Source organism: Eleutherodactylus coqui, chromosome 2 (genome assembly GCF_035609145.1).
Source record: "Eleutherodactylus coqui strain aEleCoq1 chromosome 2, aEleCoq1.hap1, whole genome shotgun sequence".
Classification (NCBI taxonomy): domain Eukaryota; kingdom Metazoa; phylum Chordata; class Amphibia; order Anura; family Eleutherodactylidae; genus Eleutherodactylus; species Eleutherodactylus coqui.
Window position 1 is genome coordinate 118375262 of NC_089838.1, and position 15568 is coordinate 118390829.

The following is a 15568-nucleotide window of genomic DNA, read 5'->3' on the forward strand; positions in this document are numbered from 1 at the left end:
GCCCCTGTACTTGTGTAGAGATGGGAATGCGTGCCCAAGCATGGCACTTTTTTGTACAGTGTAGACGTTAGGCTGCTTTCACATCTGTGCTGTTCGGAGGTTCCGTCGCAAATCTGGCGAAAAATACCAGAAGTCGTCGTCCTGCGTGCCGGACTTTTTTATCCAGTAATATGTCAGCTGAACAGAAACTGTAGGGACCCCTTTATAATCAATGGGGTCCGTTCGGTGCTGTTCATGTTAGTCATAAGACGGATCCATTCTACCAGGGGATTCCCCCTTTATACTCCTATAACAGAGCAGGAAAACTCGACCCCTGAGCACAGATGTGAAATCAGCCTAAAGGGAATGGAAACTGAAACTCTGCATGGAGGACTGAAAACTGATTAGAACCGGTGCTGGGCAGCTGAATGCAGTGTGAAAGAAGTGTAAATCTCTACCTTCTTTCTGCTGTCCTGAATACTCACCTAAGCTCAAGACTGATCAAATCGTATAAAATCAACCCAAATCAAATCAGATTTGAGTTTAGATGAGCAGGTAGAAAAGCAATTAAAGGGGCTCTCCAGTTGTAAAATATTGGTGGCCTATCCTCAAGTGAGGTCACCCATAGTAGATGGGCTTGCGTCTGTCACTTGAGACCCTCGCCAAACAGCTTTCCACCTAGTTGTGCAAAGAGCTGATTTCTGCAAGAAGCAGACAGCACTGTTGTTGCTGCAGTGGCCAGGCTTGGTATTGCAGGCCAAGGTTCCATTTATTTCAATGGGAATTTGGTATGCAATACCAAGCCTGGCCACTGCAATAAGAACACAGATTTCTGCTTCCAGCAGAAATCAGCTCAGTACATTAGTGCGCACCAGCCTGGCCAACAGCTACTGGGTAGGAGTCACAAATGATGGACCCGCACTGATCTACTATCAATAACCTACCCTGAGGATAGGCCACTACTTGTTTACAACTGGACAAACCCTTAAAAGGGTGCACATCTCTGATTTGGTACAGATCTTCAGAAAATGTTAAATTGAATTCAAATTGAAGGGGTGAAGTCTTCTGTAGATCCGCACCAAAATCTGTGACAACATCCGCAGAAAATCAATGACGTTTGAATGGGCCCTAAAATATTACAAAAAAATAGAAATTCTCTCGATCCTGAAAGCCTAATCTTCATTTGTATAGTCAATGACGAATATAAGACGGCCACAGGAAAACTGTAGAGGTCAAGTGACCCGATGTTTCGCTTACTCTCTGTACGATGATGCTCCACATGGCATCCGCATTCAGCTTGTTTGGCTGAAACATGGAATTGGAGAAGTACAAATCCATCCTGTCCCCCTACCTGGAGACATGTTGTAGTTAGTAGATTATTGCTGTAATGGAATAAACTGACGTTCCCGGGACGAGCTGACGTAATCACTGGACACATGTCAAAATTGTAGCTAAATCAAATCTAGTACCTTCATATTTAAAAGATGTAATTAATTAGGGAATTTTGCCGGATTCAGCTTTAGGTTCAGATTAATTCCATTACCCAGAAATGAGACTGTTTTTCTTTTTGTTTACAGAAATTCATGCAGAGGTACAACTTAAAAACTATGGAAAGTTTCTAGAAGAATACACGTCTCAGCTTCGAAGAATAGAAAAGGCTCTGGATGATTCTATCGGGGATGTGTGGGACTTCAGCCTGGATCCAGTAGCACTAAAGGTATTCTCACATTGAAGATGACCTGTCATGTCACCAGAAAAATAAAACTGCCGCCATGCCTTTTATTGCCTGTTGTCCACTGATTGTACATCCAATTTTTTCCCTTTAAGTGCCCCAGTTCCCCTGCAATCAGCGCTGTTACTTTTCCACGTCTGACATACAAATTAACCCTTTACAGTCCAATTTTGTTTTCAAGGTTTCCTAAAAGGCTTTCTCTTTTTGCTGTTATACAACATTGCCATCTACTGGCTAAAGCCAGTGTGTGTGCGTCAGAGAGGCTCCGACAGCGGAGTGGCTGGCAATAGATGGTAAGAATACCCTGTCGGACGTCTTCTGACTTTGGAGCTGTACAAGCTTCAATCAGAATGTAGGAAGACATCAGACAGTGTTGGAAAGGGTTAATGAATAAACTGATAACTAGTGATCTCCCCTGACAAATGCCAAAGGGGAGTGATCTTAATCTGCTCTGTCATTTTCCAGTCAGTGCAAACAGTGATAGAGCAGCTCCAGCAGCGTGACGTCAGGAGACCTGAACCTTCTCTGGAGATCACGCTGTGTTCTGACAGCAGCCCACGCCAAGCCACAGGCAGCCAGCCGGGAGAATCTACTGCTCTTCAGCGGTGTATGGGTCTACTCTGCTGTGCCGTGGCTAAATTTAGACAGGTTCCTTCTGCAACTCTCATAAACTCCCATAGGTTGAGCTCAAGCGTTTAAAAAAGTCATTCAAATGAGTAAAAGTGAGTGGTGATCACTCAGTGTAAATGCAGCCAAGGATTGAGCGACAATCGCTAAAACGTTCACTTTTTTTGCTCATCATTCATTTTCTGTAGGTGTAAAAATTGTCTCGTTCACTTATCACTTAGTTTAAATACAGATCATTCAGTCCTTCTCATTCATTTATAGTCATTGTGAATTACTGACCGATGTCTTGTGTGAACAAGCCAACGATATATTTGCTGTATAAGCAGATTGTGAAGGTGAACTCTGACCTTGTTGGCTCCTTCGAAGGACAAATCCAGCAGGTCTAAATGGACTTTAACCTTCTATTGATTCTTTATTTGGCAGCAATTTTCCACGCCTCTACCCTCCTCTTCCTCCAGCTATCACTGGGCACGTCCTGACCCTGCAGTTAGCATTTGCAGTATCTCTCTTGAACATAGTGCCTAAAGCTGCGGTCACACGGGGCGTAAATCCTGCAAAAGCTCGCGGAATGACCGCAGCAGGACCGCACGGAAATACCGCTGGGCGCAGGTTTTAAAGCGGCTTCGCCACCTGCATTCTGCTGCGGCCGTCTCTCCCTGGTTGTAGTATATAAGGGGTTAAACTGCCACGATCTGCTGTTTGTCCGCCAGTAGCGGTTGGAGCAGGAGCCTGGCTGTCAGTAGTTAACCGAGCCACCGCCTTAAAAAGATGTACATGCAGGTTTAAATCCTATTTGTGAGGTCAGTAAAAAGACTTATTGACATCACTAAGGGGTTAATGTAATCTTCAAAAGGCGTATATATGCAGCATCTATGGGTACAAAAACATACGCCAAACACACCTCATGGCCAAAATGTAATTTGAACGGACATTTGGGTATCCAATAGAGGAAAGCGGGTATCTTGTGTAAACCTAGTATATTATGCTGATTTGCATGACTTGTTTCCTCTTTGACATTCACAAAGAACTGGCTTATACAGATTGATACAGTGTAATTACAGTGTAGCGTCTGTAATCGGCAGTAACCTCTTCACTCTTCTGCCAATTTCCGTTTTTTTCATTTTGTTTTTCCTCCGTACTTTAAAAAAAAAAAAAAAAAAATCCTAACGTCTTCCTTTTCTGCCGACCGAGCCATCTGAGGGCTTGTTTGTTAAGGGAAGTGTTCTTTTTTCACTCGGTAACATAGAATGTACTAAGAAACGTTTAAACATTCCTAAGAGGAGTGCAAAGGAAAAAAAACTGCCATTTTTTGGAGGCCTTGTTTAAAAACAAGTGTTTGCTCATTCGCACATCATTGCATGTGAACAGCGCCCGTTTAGTCGTTCGGAATTGCGTTCTCATGTCGTTCAGTTTATCTGTATAAACAGGCTGCAGGAGTGAATTCATTATTTGATTACTTTATTGATCCATGTAGTAGCAGCCTATGGTAATGCTTTTTGTTTTATTTTCTAATTTTGTGTGTTTGCTTTTATTTTCATTTATTTGGATATTTTTATTTGTTGTTCTTTATTCTTCGAATGATGTGTTTTTAATAAACCAACTTTAATCTAGTTTTATTCCTTATTTCAGCTTGTACCCTATGAACAGTCTTCCCTTCTGGAACTCATCCGAACAGAAAATAAGGTAATAGAAATATACTAAAGGTGACATTTCCTAGTTATATGGTTAAAGGGGCTATGTAGGCTTTGAACATTGATGGCCTTCACTATCTGTTCAGTGGAAATTCAAATTCTGCCACCCAAACGGCCCCCCTGCTTATCAGCTCAAACAGCTGATATGCTTGGGTGACAGGCCAGTGACGCCCCCCTGTTCCTGATTTGCTGCACGTCTGGCTCTCCTTCCTCAGCCTCACAGGTCCTGGTCACTCACCACTCCGGTCTCCGATAAGAGTGTCCCGCTGCCTTTCACACAAGCCGCAGATGTGAGTGTGCCGCTGCCATCTGCTACGGCAGGGCTGCTCCGGCCCCCGCTCTGACTGTAGCTGTCGGCTGTGCCTCCCCCAGCAGCGCTGCTTTGACTGCATCTACCCTACCATCTCCCCTTACTGGCCCTGCTGTCACTTTCTTCCCGGCAGCAGTCTCCCATCCCTCCGCTCCCCTTACCGGCCCCACTGTCAGTCTCCCTTGCAGCAGTCTCCCACCTCCGCTCCCCTTACCGGCCCCACTGTCAGTCTCCCTTTCAGCAGTCTCCCACCTCCGCTTCCCTTACCGGCCCGCTGTGAGTTTCCCCGGCGGCAGTCTCCCTCCTCCGCTTCCCTTACCGGCCCCTCAGTGAGTCTCCCCGGCAGCAGTCTCCCTCCTCCGCTTCCCTTACCGGCCCCTCAGTGAGTCTCCCCGGCGGCAGTCTCCCACCTCCGCTCCCCTTACCGGCCCCTCAGTGAGTCTCCCCGGCGGCAGTCTCCCACCTCCGCTCCCCTTACCGGCCCCTCAGTGAGTCTCCCCGGCGGCAGTCTCCCACCTCCGCTCCCCTTACCGGCCCCACTGTGATTCTCCCCGGCGGCAGTCTCCCACCTCCGCTCCCCTTACCGGCCCCACTGTGATTCTCCCCGGCGGCAGTCTCCCACCTCCGCTCCCCTTACCGGCCCCACTGTGATTCTCCCCGGCGGCAGTCTCCCACCTCCGCTCCCCTTACCGGCCCCACTGTGATTCTCCCCGGCGGCAGTCTCCCACCTCCGCTCCCCTTACCGGCCCCACTGTGATTCTCCCCGGCGGCAGTCTCCCACCTCCGCTCCCCTTACCGGCCCCACTGTGATTCTCCCCGGCGGCAGTCTCCCACCTCCGCTCCCCTTACCGGCCCCACTGTGATTCTCCCCGGCGGCAGTCTCCCACCTCCGCTCCCCTTACCGGCCCCACTGTGATTCTCCCCGGCGGCAGTCTCCCACCTCCGCTCCCCTTACCGGCCCCACTGTGATTCTCCCCGGCGGCAGTCTCCCACCTCCGCTCCCCTTACCGGCCCCACTGTGATTCTCCCCGGCGGCAGTCTCCCACCTCCGCTCCCCTTACCGGCCCCACTGTGATTCTCCCCGGCGGCAGTCTCCCACCTCCGCTCCCCTTACCGGCCCCACTGTGATTCTCCCCGGCGGCAGTCTCCCACCTCCGCTCCCCTTACCGGCCCCACTGTGATTCTCCCCGGCGGCAGTCTCCCACCTCCGCTCCCCTTACCGGCCCCACTGTGATTCTCCCCGGCGGCAGTCTCCCACCTCCGCTCCCCTTACCGGCCCCACTGTGATTCTCCCCGGCGGCAGTCTCCCACCTCCGCTCCCCTTACCGGCCCCACTGTGATTCTCCCCGGCGGCAGTCTCCCACCTCCGCTCCCCTTACCGGCCCCACTGTGATTCTCCCCGGCGGCAGTCTCCCACCTCCGCTCCCCTTACCGGCCCCACTGTGATTCTCCCCGGCGGCAGTCTCCCACCTCCGCTCCCCTTACCGGCCCCACTGTGATTCTCCCCGGCGGCAGTCTCCCACCTCCGCTCCCCTTACCGGCCCCACTGTGATTCTCCCCGGCGGCAGTCTCCCACCTCCGCTCCCCTTACCGGCCCCACTGTGATTCTCCCCGGCGGCAGTCTCCCACCTCCGCTCCCCTTACCGGCCCCACTGTGATTCTCCCCGGCGGCAGTCTCCCACCTCCGCTCCCCTTACCGGCCCCACTGTGATTCTCCCCGGCGGCAGTCTCCCACCTCCGCTCCCCTTACCGGCCCCACTGTGATTCTCCCCGGCGGCAGTCTCCCACCTCCGCTCCCCTTACCGGCCCCACTGTGATTCTCCCCGGCGGCAGTCTCCCACCTCCGCTCCCCTTACCGGCCCCACTGTGATTCTCCCCGGCGGCAGTCTCCCACCTCCGCTCCCCTTACCGGCCCCACTGTGATTCTCCCCGGCGGCAGTCTCCCACCTCCGCTCCCCTTACCGGCCCCACTGTGATTCTCCCCGGCGGCAGTCTCCCACCTCCGCTCCCCTTACCGGCCCCACTGTGATTCTCCCCGGCGGCAGTCTCCCACCTCCGCTCCCCTTACCGGCCCCACTGTGATTCTCCCCGGCGGCAGTCTCCCACCTCCGCTCCCCTTACCGGCCCCACTGTGATTCTCCCCGGCGGCAGTCTCCCACCTCCGCTCCCCTTACCGGCCCCACTGTGATTCTCCCCGGCGGCAGTCTCCCACCTCCGCTCCCCTTACCGGCCCCACTGTGATTCTCCCCGGCGGCAGTCTCCCACCTCCGCTCCCCTTACCGGCCCCACTGTGATTCTCCCCGGCGGCAGTCTCCCACCTCCGCTCCCCTTACCGGCCCCACTGTGATTCTCCCCGGCGGCAGTCTCCCACCTCCGCTCCCCTTACCGGCCCCACTGTGATTCTCCCCGGCGGCAGTCTCCCACCTCCGCTCCCCTTACCGGCCCCACTGTGATTCTCCCCGGCGGCAGTCTCCCACCTCCGCTCCCCTTACCGGCCCCACTGTGATTCTCCCCGGCGGCAGTCTCCCACCTCCGCTCCCCTTACCGGCCCCACTGTGATTCTCCCCGGCGGCAGTCTCCCACCTCCGCTCCCCTTACCGGCCCCACTGTGATTCTCCCCGGCGGCAGTCTCCCACCTCCGCTCCCCTTACCGGCCCCACTGTGATTCTCCCCGGCGGCAGTCTCCCACCTCCGCTCCCCTTACCGGCCCCACTGTGATTCTCCCCGGCGGCAGTCTCCCACCTCCGCTCCCCTTACCGGCCCCACTGTGATTCTCCCCGGCGGCAGTCTCCCACCTCCGCTCCCCTTACCGGCCCCACTGTGATTCTCCCCGGCGGCAGTCTCCCACCTCCGCTCCCCTTACCGGCCCCACTGTGATTCTCCCCGGCGGCAGTCTCCCACCTCCGCTCCCCTTACCGGCCCCACTGTGATTCTCCCCGGCGGCAGTCTCCCACCTCCGCTCCCCTTACCGGCCCCACTGTGATTCTCCCCGGCGGCAGTCTCCCACCTCCGCTCCCCTTACCGGCCCCACTGTGATTCTCCCCGGCGGCAGTCTCCCACCTCCGCTCCCCTTACCGGCCCCACTGTGATTCTCCCCGGCGGCAGTCTCCCACCTCCGCTCCCCTTACCGGCCCCACTGTGATTCTCCCCGGCGGCAGTCTCCCACCTCCGCTCCCCTTACCGGCCCCACTGTGATTCTCCCCGGCGGCAGTCTCCCACCTCCGCTCCCCTTACCGGCCCCACTGTGATTCTCCCCGGCGGCAGTCTCCCACCTCCGCTCCCCTTACCGGCCCCACTGTGATTCTCCCCGGCGGCAGTCTCCCACCTCCGCTCCCCTTACCGGCCCCACTGTGATTCTCCCCGGCGGCAGTCTCCCACCTCCGCTCCCCTTACCGGCCCCACTGTGATTCTCCCCGGCGGCAGTCTCCCACCTCTGCTCCCCTTACCGGCCCCACTGTGATTCTCCCCGGCGGCAGTCTCCCACCTCCGCTCCCCTTACCGGCCCCACTGTGATTCTCCCCGGCGGCAGTCTCCCACCTCCGCTCCCCTTACCGGCCCCACTGTGATTCTCCCCGGCGGCAGTCTCCCACCTCCGCTCCCCTTACCGGCCCCACTGTGATTCTCCCCGGCGGCAGTCTCCCACCTCCGCTCCCCTTACCGGCCCCACTGTGATTCTCCCCGGCGGCAGTCTCCCACCTCCGCTCCCCTTACCGGCCCCACTGTGATTCTCCCCGGCGGCAGTCTCCCACCTCCGCTCCCCTTACCGGCCCCACTGTGATTCTCCCCGGCGGCAGTCTCCCACCTCCGCTCCCCTTACCGGCCCCACTGTGATTCTCCCCGGCGGCAGTCTCCCACCTCCGCTCCCCTTACCGGCCCCACTGTGATTCTCCCCGGCGGCAGTCTCCCACCTCCGCTCCCCTTACCGGCCCCACTGTGATTCTCCCCGGCGGCAGTCTCCCACCTCCGCTCCCCTTACCGGCCCCACTGTGATTCTCCCCGGCGGCAGTCTCCCACCTCCGCTCCCCTTACCGGCCCCACTGTGATTCTCCCCGGCGGCAGTCTCCCACCTCCGCTCCCCTTACCGGCCCCACTGTGATTCTCCCCGGCGGCAGTCTCCCACCTCCGCTCCCCTTACCGGCCCCACTGTGATTCTCCCCGGCGGCAGTCTCCCACCTCCGCTCCCCTTACCGGCCCCACTGTGATTCTCCCCGGCGGCAGTCTCCCACCTCCGCTCCCCTTACCGGCCCCACTGTGATTCTCCCCGGCGGCAGTCTCCCACCTCCGCTCCCCTTACCGGCCCCACTGTGATTCTCCCCGGCGGCAGTCTCCCACCTCCGCTCCCCTTACCGGCCCCACTGTGATTCTCCCCGGCGGCAGTCTCCCACCTCCGCTCCCCTTACCGGCCCCACTGTGATTCTCCCCGGCGGCAGTCTCCCACCTCCGCTCCCCTTACCGGCCCCACTGTGATTCTCCCCGGCGGCAGTCTCCCACCTCCGCTCCCCTTACCGGCCCCACTGTGATTCTCCCCGGCGGCAGTCTCCCACCTCCGCTCCCCTTACCGGCCCCACTGTGATTCTCCCCGGCGGCAGTCTCCCACCTCCGCTCCCCTTACCGGCCCCACTGTGATTCTCCCCGGCGGCAGTCTCCCACCTCCGCTCCCCTTACCGGCCCCACTGTGATTCTCCCCGGCGGCAGTCTCCCACCTCCGCTCCCCTTACCGGCCCCACTGTGATTCTCCCCGGCGGCAGTCTCCCACCTCCGCTCCCCTTACCGGCCCCACTGTGATTCTCCCCGGCGGCAGTCTCCCACCTCCGCTCCCCTTACCGGCCCCACTGTGATTCTCCCCGGCGGCAGTCTCCCACCTCCGCTCCCCTTACCGGCCCCACTGTGATTCTCCCCGGCGGCAGTCTCCCACCTCCGCTCCCCTTACCGGCCCCACTGTGATTCTCCCCGGCGGCAGTCTCCCACCTCCGCTCCCCTTACCGGCCCCACTGTGATTCTCCCCGGCGGCAGTCTCCCACCTCCGCTCCCCTTACCGGCCCCACTGTGATTCTCCCCGGCGGCAGTCTCCCACCTCCGCTCCCCTTACCGGCCCCACTGTGATTCTCCCCGGCGGCAGTCTCCCACCTCCGCTCCCCTTACCGGCCCCACTGTGATTCTCCCCGGCGGCAGTCTCCCACCTCCGCTCCCCTTACCGGCCCCACTGTGATTCTCCCCGGCGGCAGTCTCCCACCTCCGCTCCCCTTACCGGCCCCACTGTGATTCTCCCCGGCGGCAGTCTCCCACCTCCGCTCCCCTTACCGGCCCCACTGTGATTCTCCCCGGCGGCAGTCTCCCACCTCCGCTCCCCTTACCGGCCCCACTGTGATTCTCCCCGGCGGCAGTCTCCCACCTCCGCTCCCCTTACCGGCCCCACTGTGATTCTCCCCGGCGGCAGTCTCCCACCTCCGCTCCCCTTACCGGCCCCACTGTGATTCTCCCCGGCGGCAGTCTCCCACCTCCGCTCCCCTTACCGGCCCCACTGTGATTCTCCCCGGCGGCAGTCTCCCACCTCCGCTCCCCTTACCGGCCCCACTGTGATTCTCCCCGGCGGCAGTCTCCCACCTCCGCTCCCCTTACCGGCCCCACTGTGATTCTCCCCGGCGGCAGTCTCCCACCTCCGCTCCCCTTACCGGCCCCACTGTGATTCTCCCCGGCGGCAGTCTCCCACCTCCGCTCCCCTTACCGGCCCCACTGTGATTCTCCCCGGCGGCAGTCTCCCACCTCCGCTCCCCTTACCGGCCCCACTGTGATTCTCCCCGGCGGCAGTCTCCCACCTCCGCTCCCCTTACCGGCCCCACTGTGATTCTCCCCGGCGGCAGTCTCCCACCTCCGCTCTCCTTACCGGCCCCTCTGTGATTCTCCCCGGCGGCAGTCTCCCACCTCCGCTCTCCTTACCGGCCCCTCTGTGATTCTCCCCGGCGGCAGTCTCCCACCTCCGCTCCCCTTACCGGCCCCACTGTGATTCTCCCCGGCGGCAGTCTCCCACCTCCGCTCTCCTTACCGGCCCCTCTGTGATTCTCCCCGGCGGCAGTCTCCCACCTCCGCTCTCCTTACCGGCCCCTCTGTGATTCTCCCCGGCGGCAGTCTCCCACCTCCGCTCTCCTTACCGGCCCCTCTGTGAGTCTTCCCGGCGGCAGTCTCCCACCTCCGCTCTCCTTACCGGCCGCTCTGTGAGTCTTCCCGGCGGCAGTCTCCCACCTCCGCTCTCCTTACCGGCCCCTCTGTGAGTCTTCCCGGTGGCAGTCTCCCACCTCCGCTCCCCTTAACGGCCATTCCACTGTCACTCTCGTTTCGGCAGCAGTGTCCCACCTCCGCTCCCAGAGTGGCCAATGATTTATTGCTGGGATGGAGGGTTACGGTTAGGGTTAGTTTCTGTGTAAGGCTTACATTATTTGCTGTGAATACTTCGATGTTACTGCAGCCGTACAGCTAATAATGTAAGCCTAAAACTAACCCTAACCCTTCATTCCAGTCATAACTACATCCCCACGTTGCTAGGACCTTCCTGCAGGCAGCCAGTAAGGACCTTTGGGGGCGTGCCCTTGACCCTTAGCTCTAAGTCTAGGTCTCCACCCATTATTGTGGTAGTGACAAGATACAATAGAACCGTTTGACTTCCACTGATCAGATGTTGATGGCTTATCTTAACCCCTTAACGACGGCCCCATCGGGAAACTACGTCCTCAGAAAGTGGGCTTTAATCCTAGAGGACGTAGTTTTATGCATCCTCTTTGGATTAATGCCCACTTGCCTGAGGACGTGACAGCTCCATGCTGCCGGTGCCCGCAGGTAGCCGACAGCATGGAGCTGTCATCCCAGGATGCGAGCAGTCCGCCCCGGTATTGCGATTGGCGCTATCCAATGGATAGCGCCGATTGCAAAATAGTAAATAAAACTGTGAAAAAATGTAGATATTCAGCTGCCCTGATAGATCGGATCCATCAGGGCAGCTGAAAATACTCACCCGGCTTGTCGGCGGTGTCCCCCGGAGATCTGGTCCTCCCGAACCTGTCGGCGGCCTTCTGCGCATGCGCGCCAGACGATGACGTCACGCGCATGCGCAGAAGCCCGGGAGCCCCCGGCAAATTAAAAATCTCCTGGCTCCCGGCTCCTGAAGGTAGCTGGGAACCAGGAGGTGTTGCCGGGGACCGCTGTGAGCAGTCCCCGGGCCCGCGATCGCCGCTATTGGATAGCGGCGATCGCGAAAAAGTTGGAAAAGTAAAAAAAAAAAAGTTAAGTTTCACCTCCCCTCATGGATCGGATCCATGAGGGGAGGTGAAAATACTCACCCCCGGTCCTCTGCGATGTCCCGAGACCCGAAATCCCCATTTGCGCATGTGCGCCCGATGATTGACAATTCAAAATTCCTCTGCTCCTGGCTGCCACGTGTAGCCAGGAGCAGAGGGATGTCACCAGGGACATGATCACTGTCATCCAATGGATGACAGTGATCATGTAAAGTAAAAAAAAACTGCAGAAAGTAAAAAAAAAAGTTTTAAAAAGTTAAAAAAACTTGCGTTTCATCTCCCCCCACGGATCATATCCGTGAGGGAGGATGAAATGACGTACCTAAGGCTCGCGGATTTATCCGCGGACCTTACCCCAGCTTCTGCGCACGTGCCCCTCGCCAATATGGCAGGCGTATGCGCAAAAGCTGTGGTAATTTAAAATCTCCCTGCTCCTGGCTACAAAACTTAGCAGAGAGCCTGGAGATTTCACGGAGAGCCGCGGTGAGCGGTTCCTGATCACGTGTTCGCGGTTATCCAATGGATAATGGCGATCATGTAAAAGGTAAAAAAAGGTAAAGGTTCATCTCTAGAGATGAGCGAACCTACTTGTTTCGAGTAATTACTCGATCGAGCACCGCGATTGCTCTACAACTACCTTGTATACGGGCTGCGGGTACCTGTGTCATCGCTAAGCGACGGTGCGGGAAATACAAATAACAAAAAAAAAGTGTACTGCGAATGACCGCCTGTGTGAGTAGGCAGTTATGCGCAGTACATTACGCGGCCGTACGCAGGGTCACAGCCGGGCTCATAGATGGGATCCGCTGCGGGCCTCCACAAGCGGATTCCACCTACGGCCGTGTGAGCCCGGCGTTATTCAGACCGCTACCTGTAATACGTATTTTACAAGAAGCCCCGGGAACACTTGCCTTCATGCAGTTCCAGGAGCAGCTTGTTGAGCGTCTTCTGTGTGAGACCGCCGCACCTCATCAAGCTTACGAAGACTTACGAAATGCTACTTTTTACACCCCATACCCGCCGCTGAGGTCAAGAAATGACCCCCAAAAAGCATGGGAGGAGGGAGGATACCCGGTTTTATTGCCCCATGGGCCCATTCCAACCAGCCTCTGTAATTACCCCTGTCTTTGGAAATATTACACAGTTCACATTATTACTTTTATCTAAGATTTGGGGAATGCCGAAAATGGTGGAGGGGGGGGGGGGGATTTTTTTAAGGTGTCAATTTTTATTCTGTACAAGTGGGCAATGGGGCCTGGAATTTATTCAGTTGTGCCCTGCAATCCAACGGGTGTTCCCTCCATTATAGGCCTTGCCATGTTTCCTGTAAGTAGATTAGGGTCACAATGGGTATGTTTTTGAACACGGGACAAACGGGGGGATCCATTTTGGGGTGAACATCTTCATTCCTATGTACACTGTACAAAAAAACTGTTTTAAAATTGACAAAAAAATGAAAATCGTAATTTTTTCCTTCTGCTTTGCTTAGATTTATTCAAATACTGTGGGGTCAAAATACACAATACACCCCTAGATGAATTCGTTAAGGGGTCTAGTTTTTAAAATGGGGTCATTTGTGGGGGTTCTTTATCGTTTTGGACGCTCAATGGCTCTATAAGTGGGCAATGGGGCCTGAAATTTATTCCGTTGTACCCTGAAATCCAACGGGTGCTCCTTCCATTATGGGCCTAGCCATGTGTCCTTTAAGTAGATTAGGGCCACAAAGGGTATGGTTCTGAACACGGGACAAACAGGGGTATCAATTTTGGGGTGAAAGTCTTCATTCCTATGTGTGCTGTACAAAAAAAACTGTTTTTAAATTGATACAACTGCCAAAAAAATGAAAATTGTAATTTTTTTTCCTACTGCTTTGCTTAGATTTATTCAAAAATTGTAGTGTAAAAATACACAGTACACCCCTAGATAAATTCGTTAGGGGGTCTGGTTTTCAAAATGGGGTCACTTGTGGGGGTTCTCTTTGGTTTTGGCCGCTCAAGAGCTCTACAGATGTGCTAGGGGGCCTAAAACGCCTTCATGGAAAATTTATGTTCTGAAAACCACTGACTACTGTTTTCGTTTTGGGCCCCGTTGTGCATCCAGACATAAGATTAGGGCCACAATGGGTATGTCTCTGAACACGGGACAAACAGGGGTATCCATTTTGGGATGCAAGTCTTCATTCATGTGTGTGCTGTACAAAAAAAGCTGTTTTTAAAATGACAGAATTGACAAAAAAAAGAAAATCACAATTTTTTTCCTTTTGCTTGGCTTGAATTCATTCAAAAACTGTGGTGTCACAATGGGCAGTACACCCCTAGATAAATTCGTTAAGGGGTCTAGTTTTCAAAATGGGGTCACTTGTGGGGGTTCTCTTTGGTTTTGGCCGCTCAAGAGCTCTACAAAAGTGCTATGGGGCCTAAAACGCCTTCAAGCAAAATTTATGTTCTGAAAGACACCGACTGCTCCTTTCATTTTGGGTCCCGTTGTGCATCCAGACATAAGATTAGGGCCACAATGGGTATGTTTCTAAACACGGGAGAAACGGGGGTATCCATTTTGGGGTGTAAATGCTAGGAAAAAAATGTCTTTAAAATGACATATTTGCAAAAATATGAAATTTTATTTTTTTTCTCCTCTAAATTGAATTAATTCCTGAAAAAAACTGGTGGGGTCAAAATACTCATGACCCCCCTCAGTGAATACATTAAGGGGTGTAGTTTTTAAAATGGGGTTATTTGTGGGGGTATCTATTATTCTGACACTTATGAGCCTTTGCAAACTTGGCTTGGTGCAGGAAAACAAAGTGCTCCTCAAAATGCTGAAAAGTAATGTTAAATTTGTACATCCTCTAAATGGTTAAAAAAAAAAAAAAAGTTTTTCAAGTGTGCATTCAGAATAAAGTAAACAGATGGAAATATATATCTTATCAAAAATTTGTACAGTATGTTTGGACATATTTGAGATATTACGGTTGAAAATGTGAAAAATGACAATTTTGTTCAAAATTTTTCCAATATTGGTACTTTTAATAAATATACACAAATTATATCGGTCTCTTTTTACAACCTAAATGAAGTACAGCATGTGGCGAAAAAACAATGTCAGAATCACTTGGATATGTAAAGCCTTTACGGAGTTATGCTACGTTGAACGACGCATGTCAGATTTCCAAAATTTGGCTCCGTCACTAAGGCGCAAACAGGCTTCGTCACTAAGGGGTTAAAGATAGGCCCTCAATTTTCAAAGCTTGTATGGCCATTTAAAAAGTTTGTGAACATTTCAAGCGTAACATTTAAACAACTTGTACTTATGTGATAGCCAACATGATAAATGTCAAAAGTGCAAATCACGTTATCAAAAATGACATTTTTGTGTTGAAAAATGCCAGTGCTGGCCATAAGGGGTCTCCCTTTTTTCTAATTTACTGTCAATTGGCTGTTGTCAAGTGATGCCTTTCTCTAGTAACAGAGAAAACAAGAACAGGAAGCGAAAGCGTGATGCTCATGCAGCCTATTAAAGCCTATAGAGAGGAGAGCGTGGAGAAGGAGAGAAGCAGATGTGCTGATAGAGCTAATGAGAAGTTATTTACTGTTCACATCTCCACTGCTCAGTATTTCTCTATGGTTCTCCCTGATGTTGATATAGCTGTGCTTTCTATAGATTTTTAAGTCAATCTTGGTGCAGTAAAAATGACTCTTACACATTTCTCTGCGGGTCGGTGCGAGTGCAAATTTTTACATAGTGTTGGTTTTTTTTGTTCTTTTTTTTTTAAGGCATTACTACTTTTGAAAAATACCCTGAGCCCCATAGATTAATTTTTCCATTGATGAGATGCATGCGACATTTGATCGATTATTACATTTTTATTTTAGAAGCAATGTACCGAACACAATTCTGATCTTTTGTGTCAATTTTATTTTATTTTTTTTTAGCGCCACCC

General features: G+C 53.9%; 1 protein-coding gene across 1 annotated transcript in view; it reads left to right on the forward strand.

Annotated features, from left to right (window-relative positions):
• WASHC4 (WASH complex subunit 4) overlaps positions 1-15568 on the forward strand; it is a 66223-nt gene that overhangs the window by 5589 nt on the left and 45066 nt on the right. The window contains exons 2-3 of the mRNA XM_066591450.1: positions 1557-1696; positions 3968-4021. Coding sequence (XP_066447547.1) covers positions 1557-1696; positions 3968-4021 — 194 coding nt within the window. The remainder of the gene's footprint in view (positions 1-1556; positions 1697-3967; positions 4022-15568) is intronic.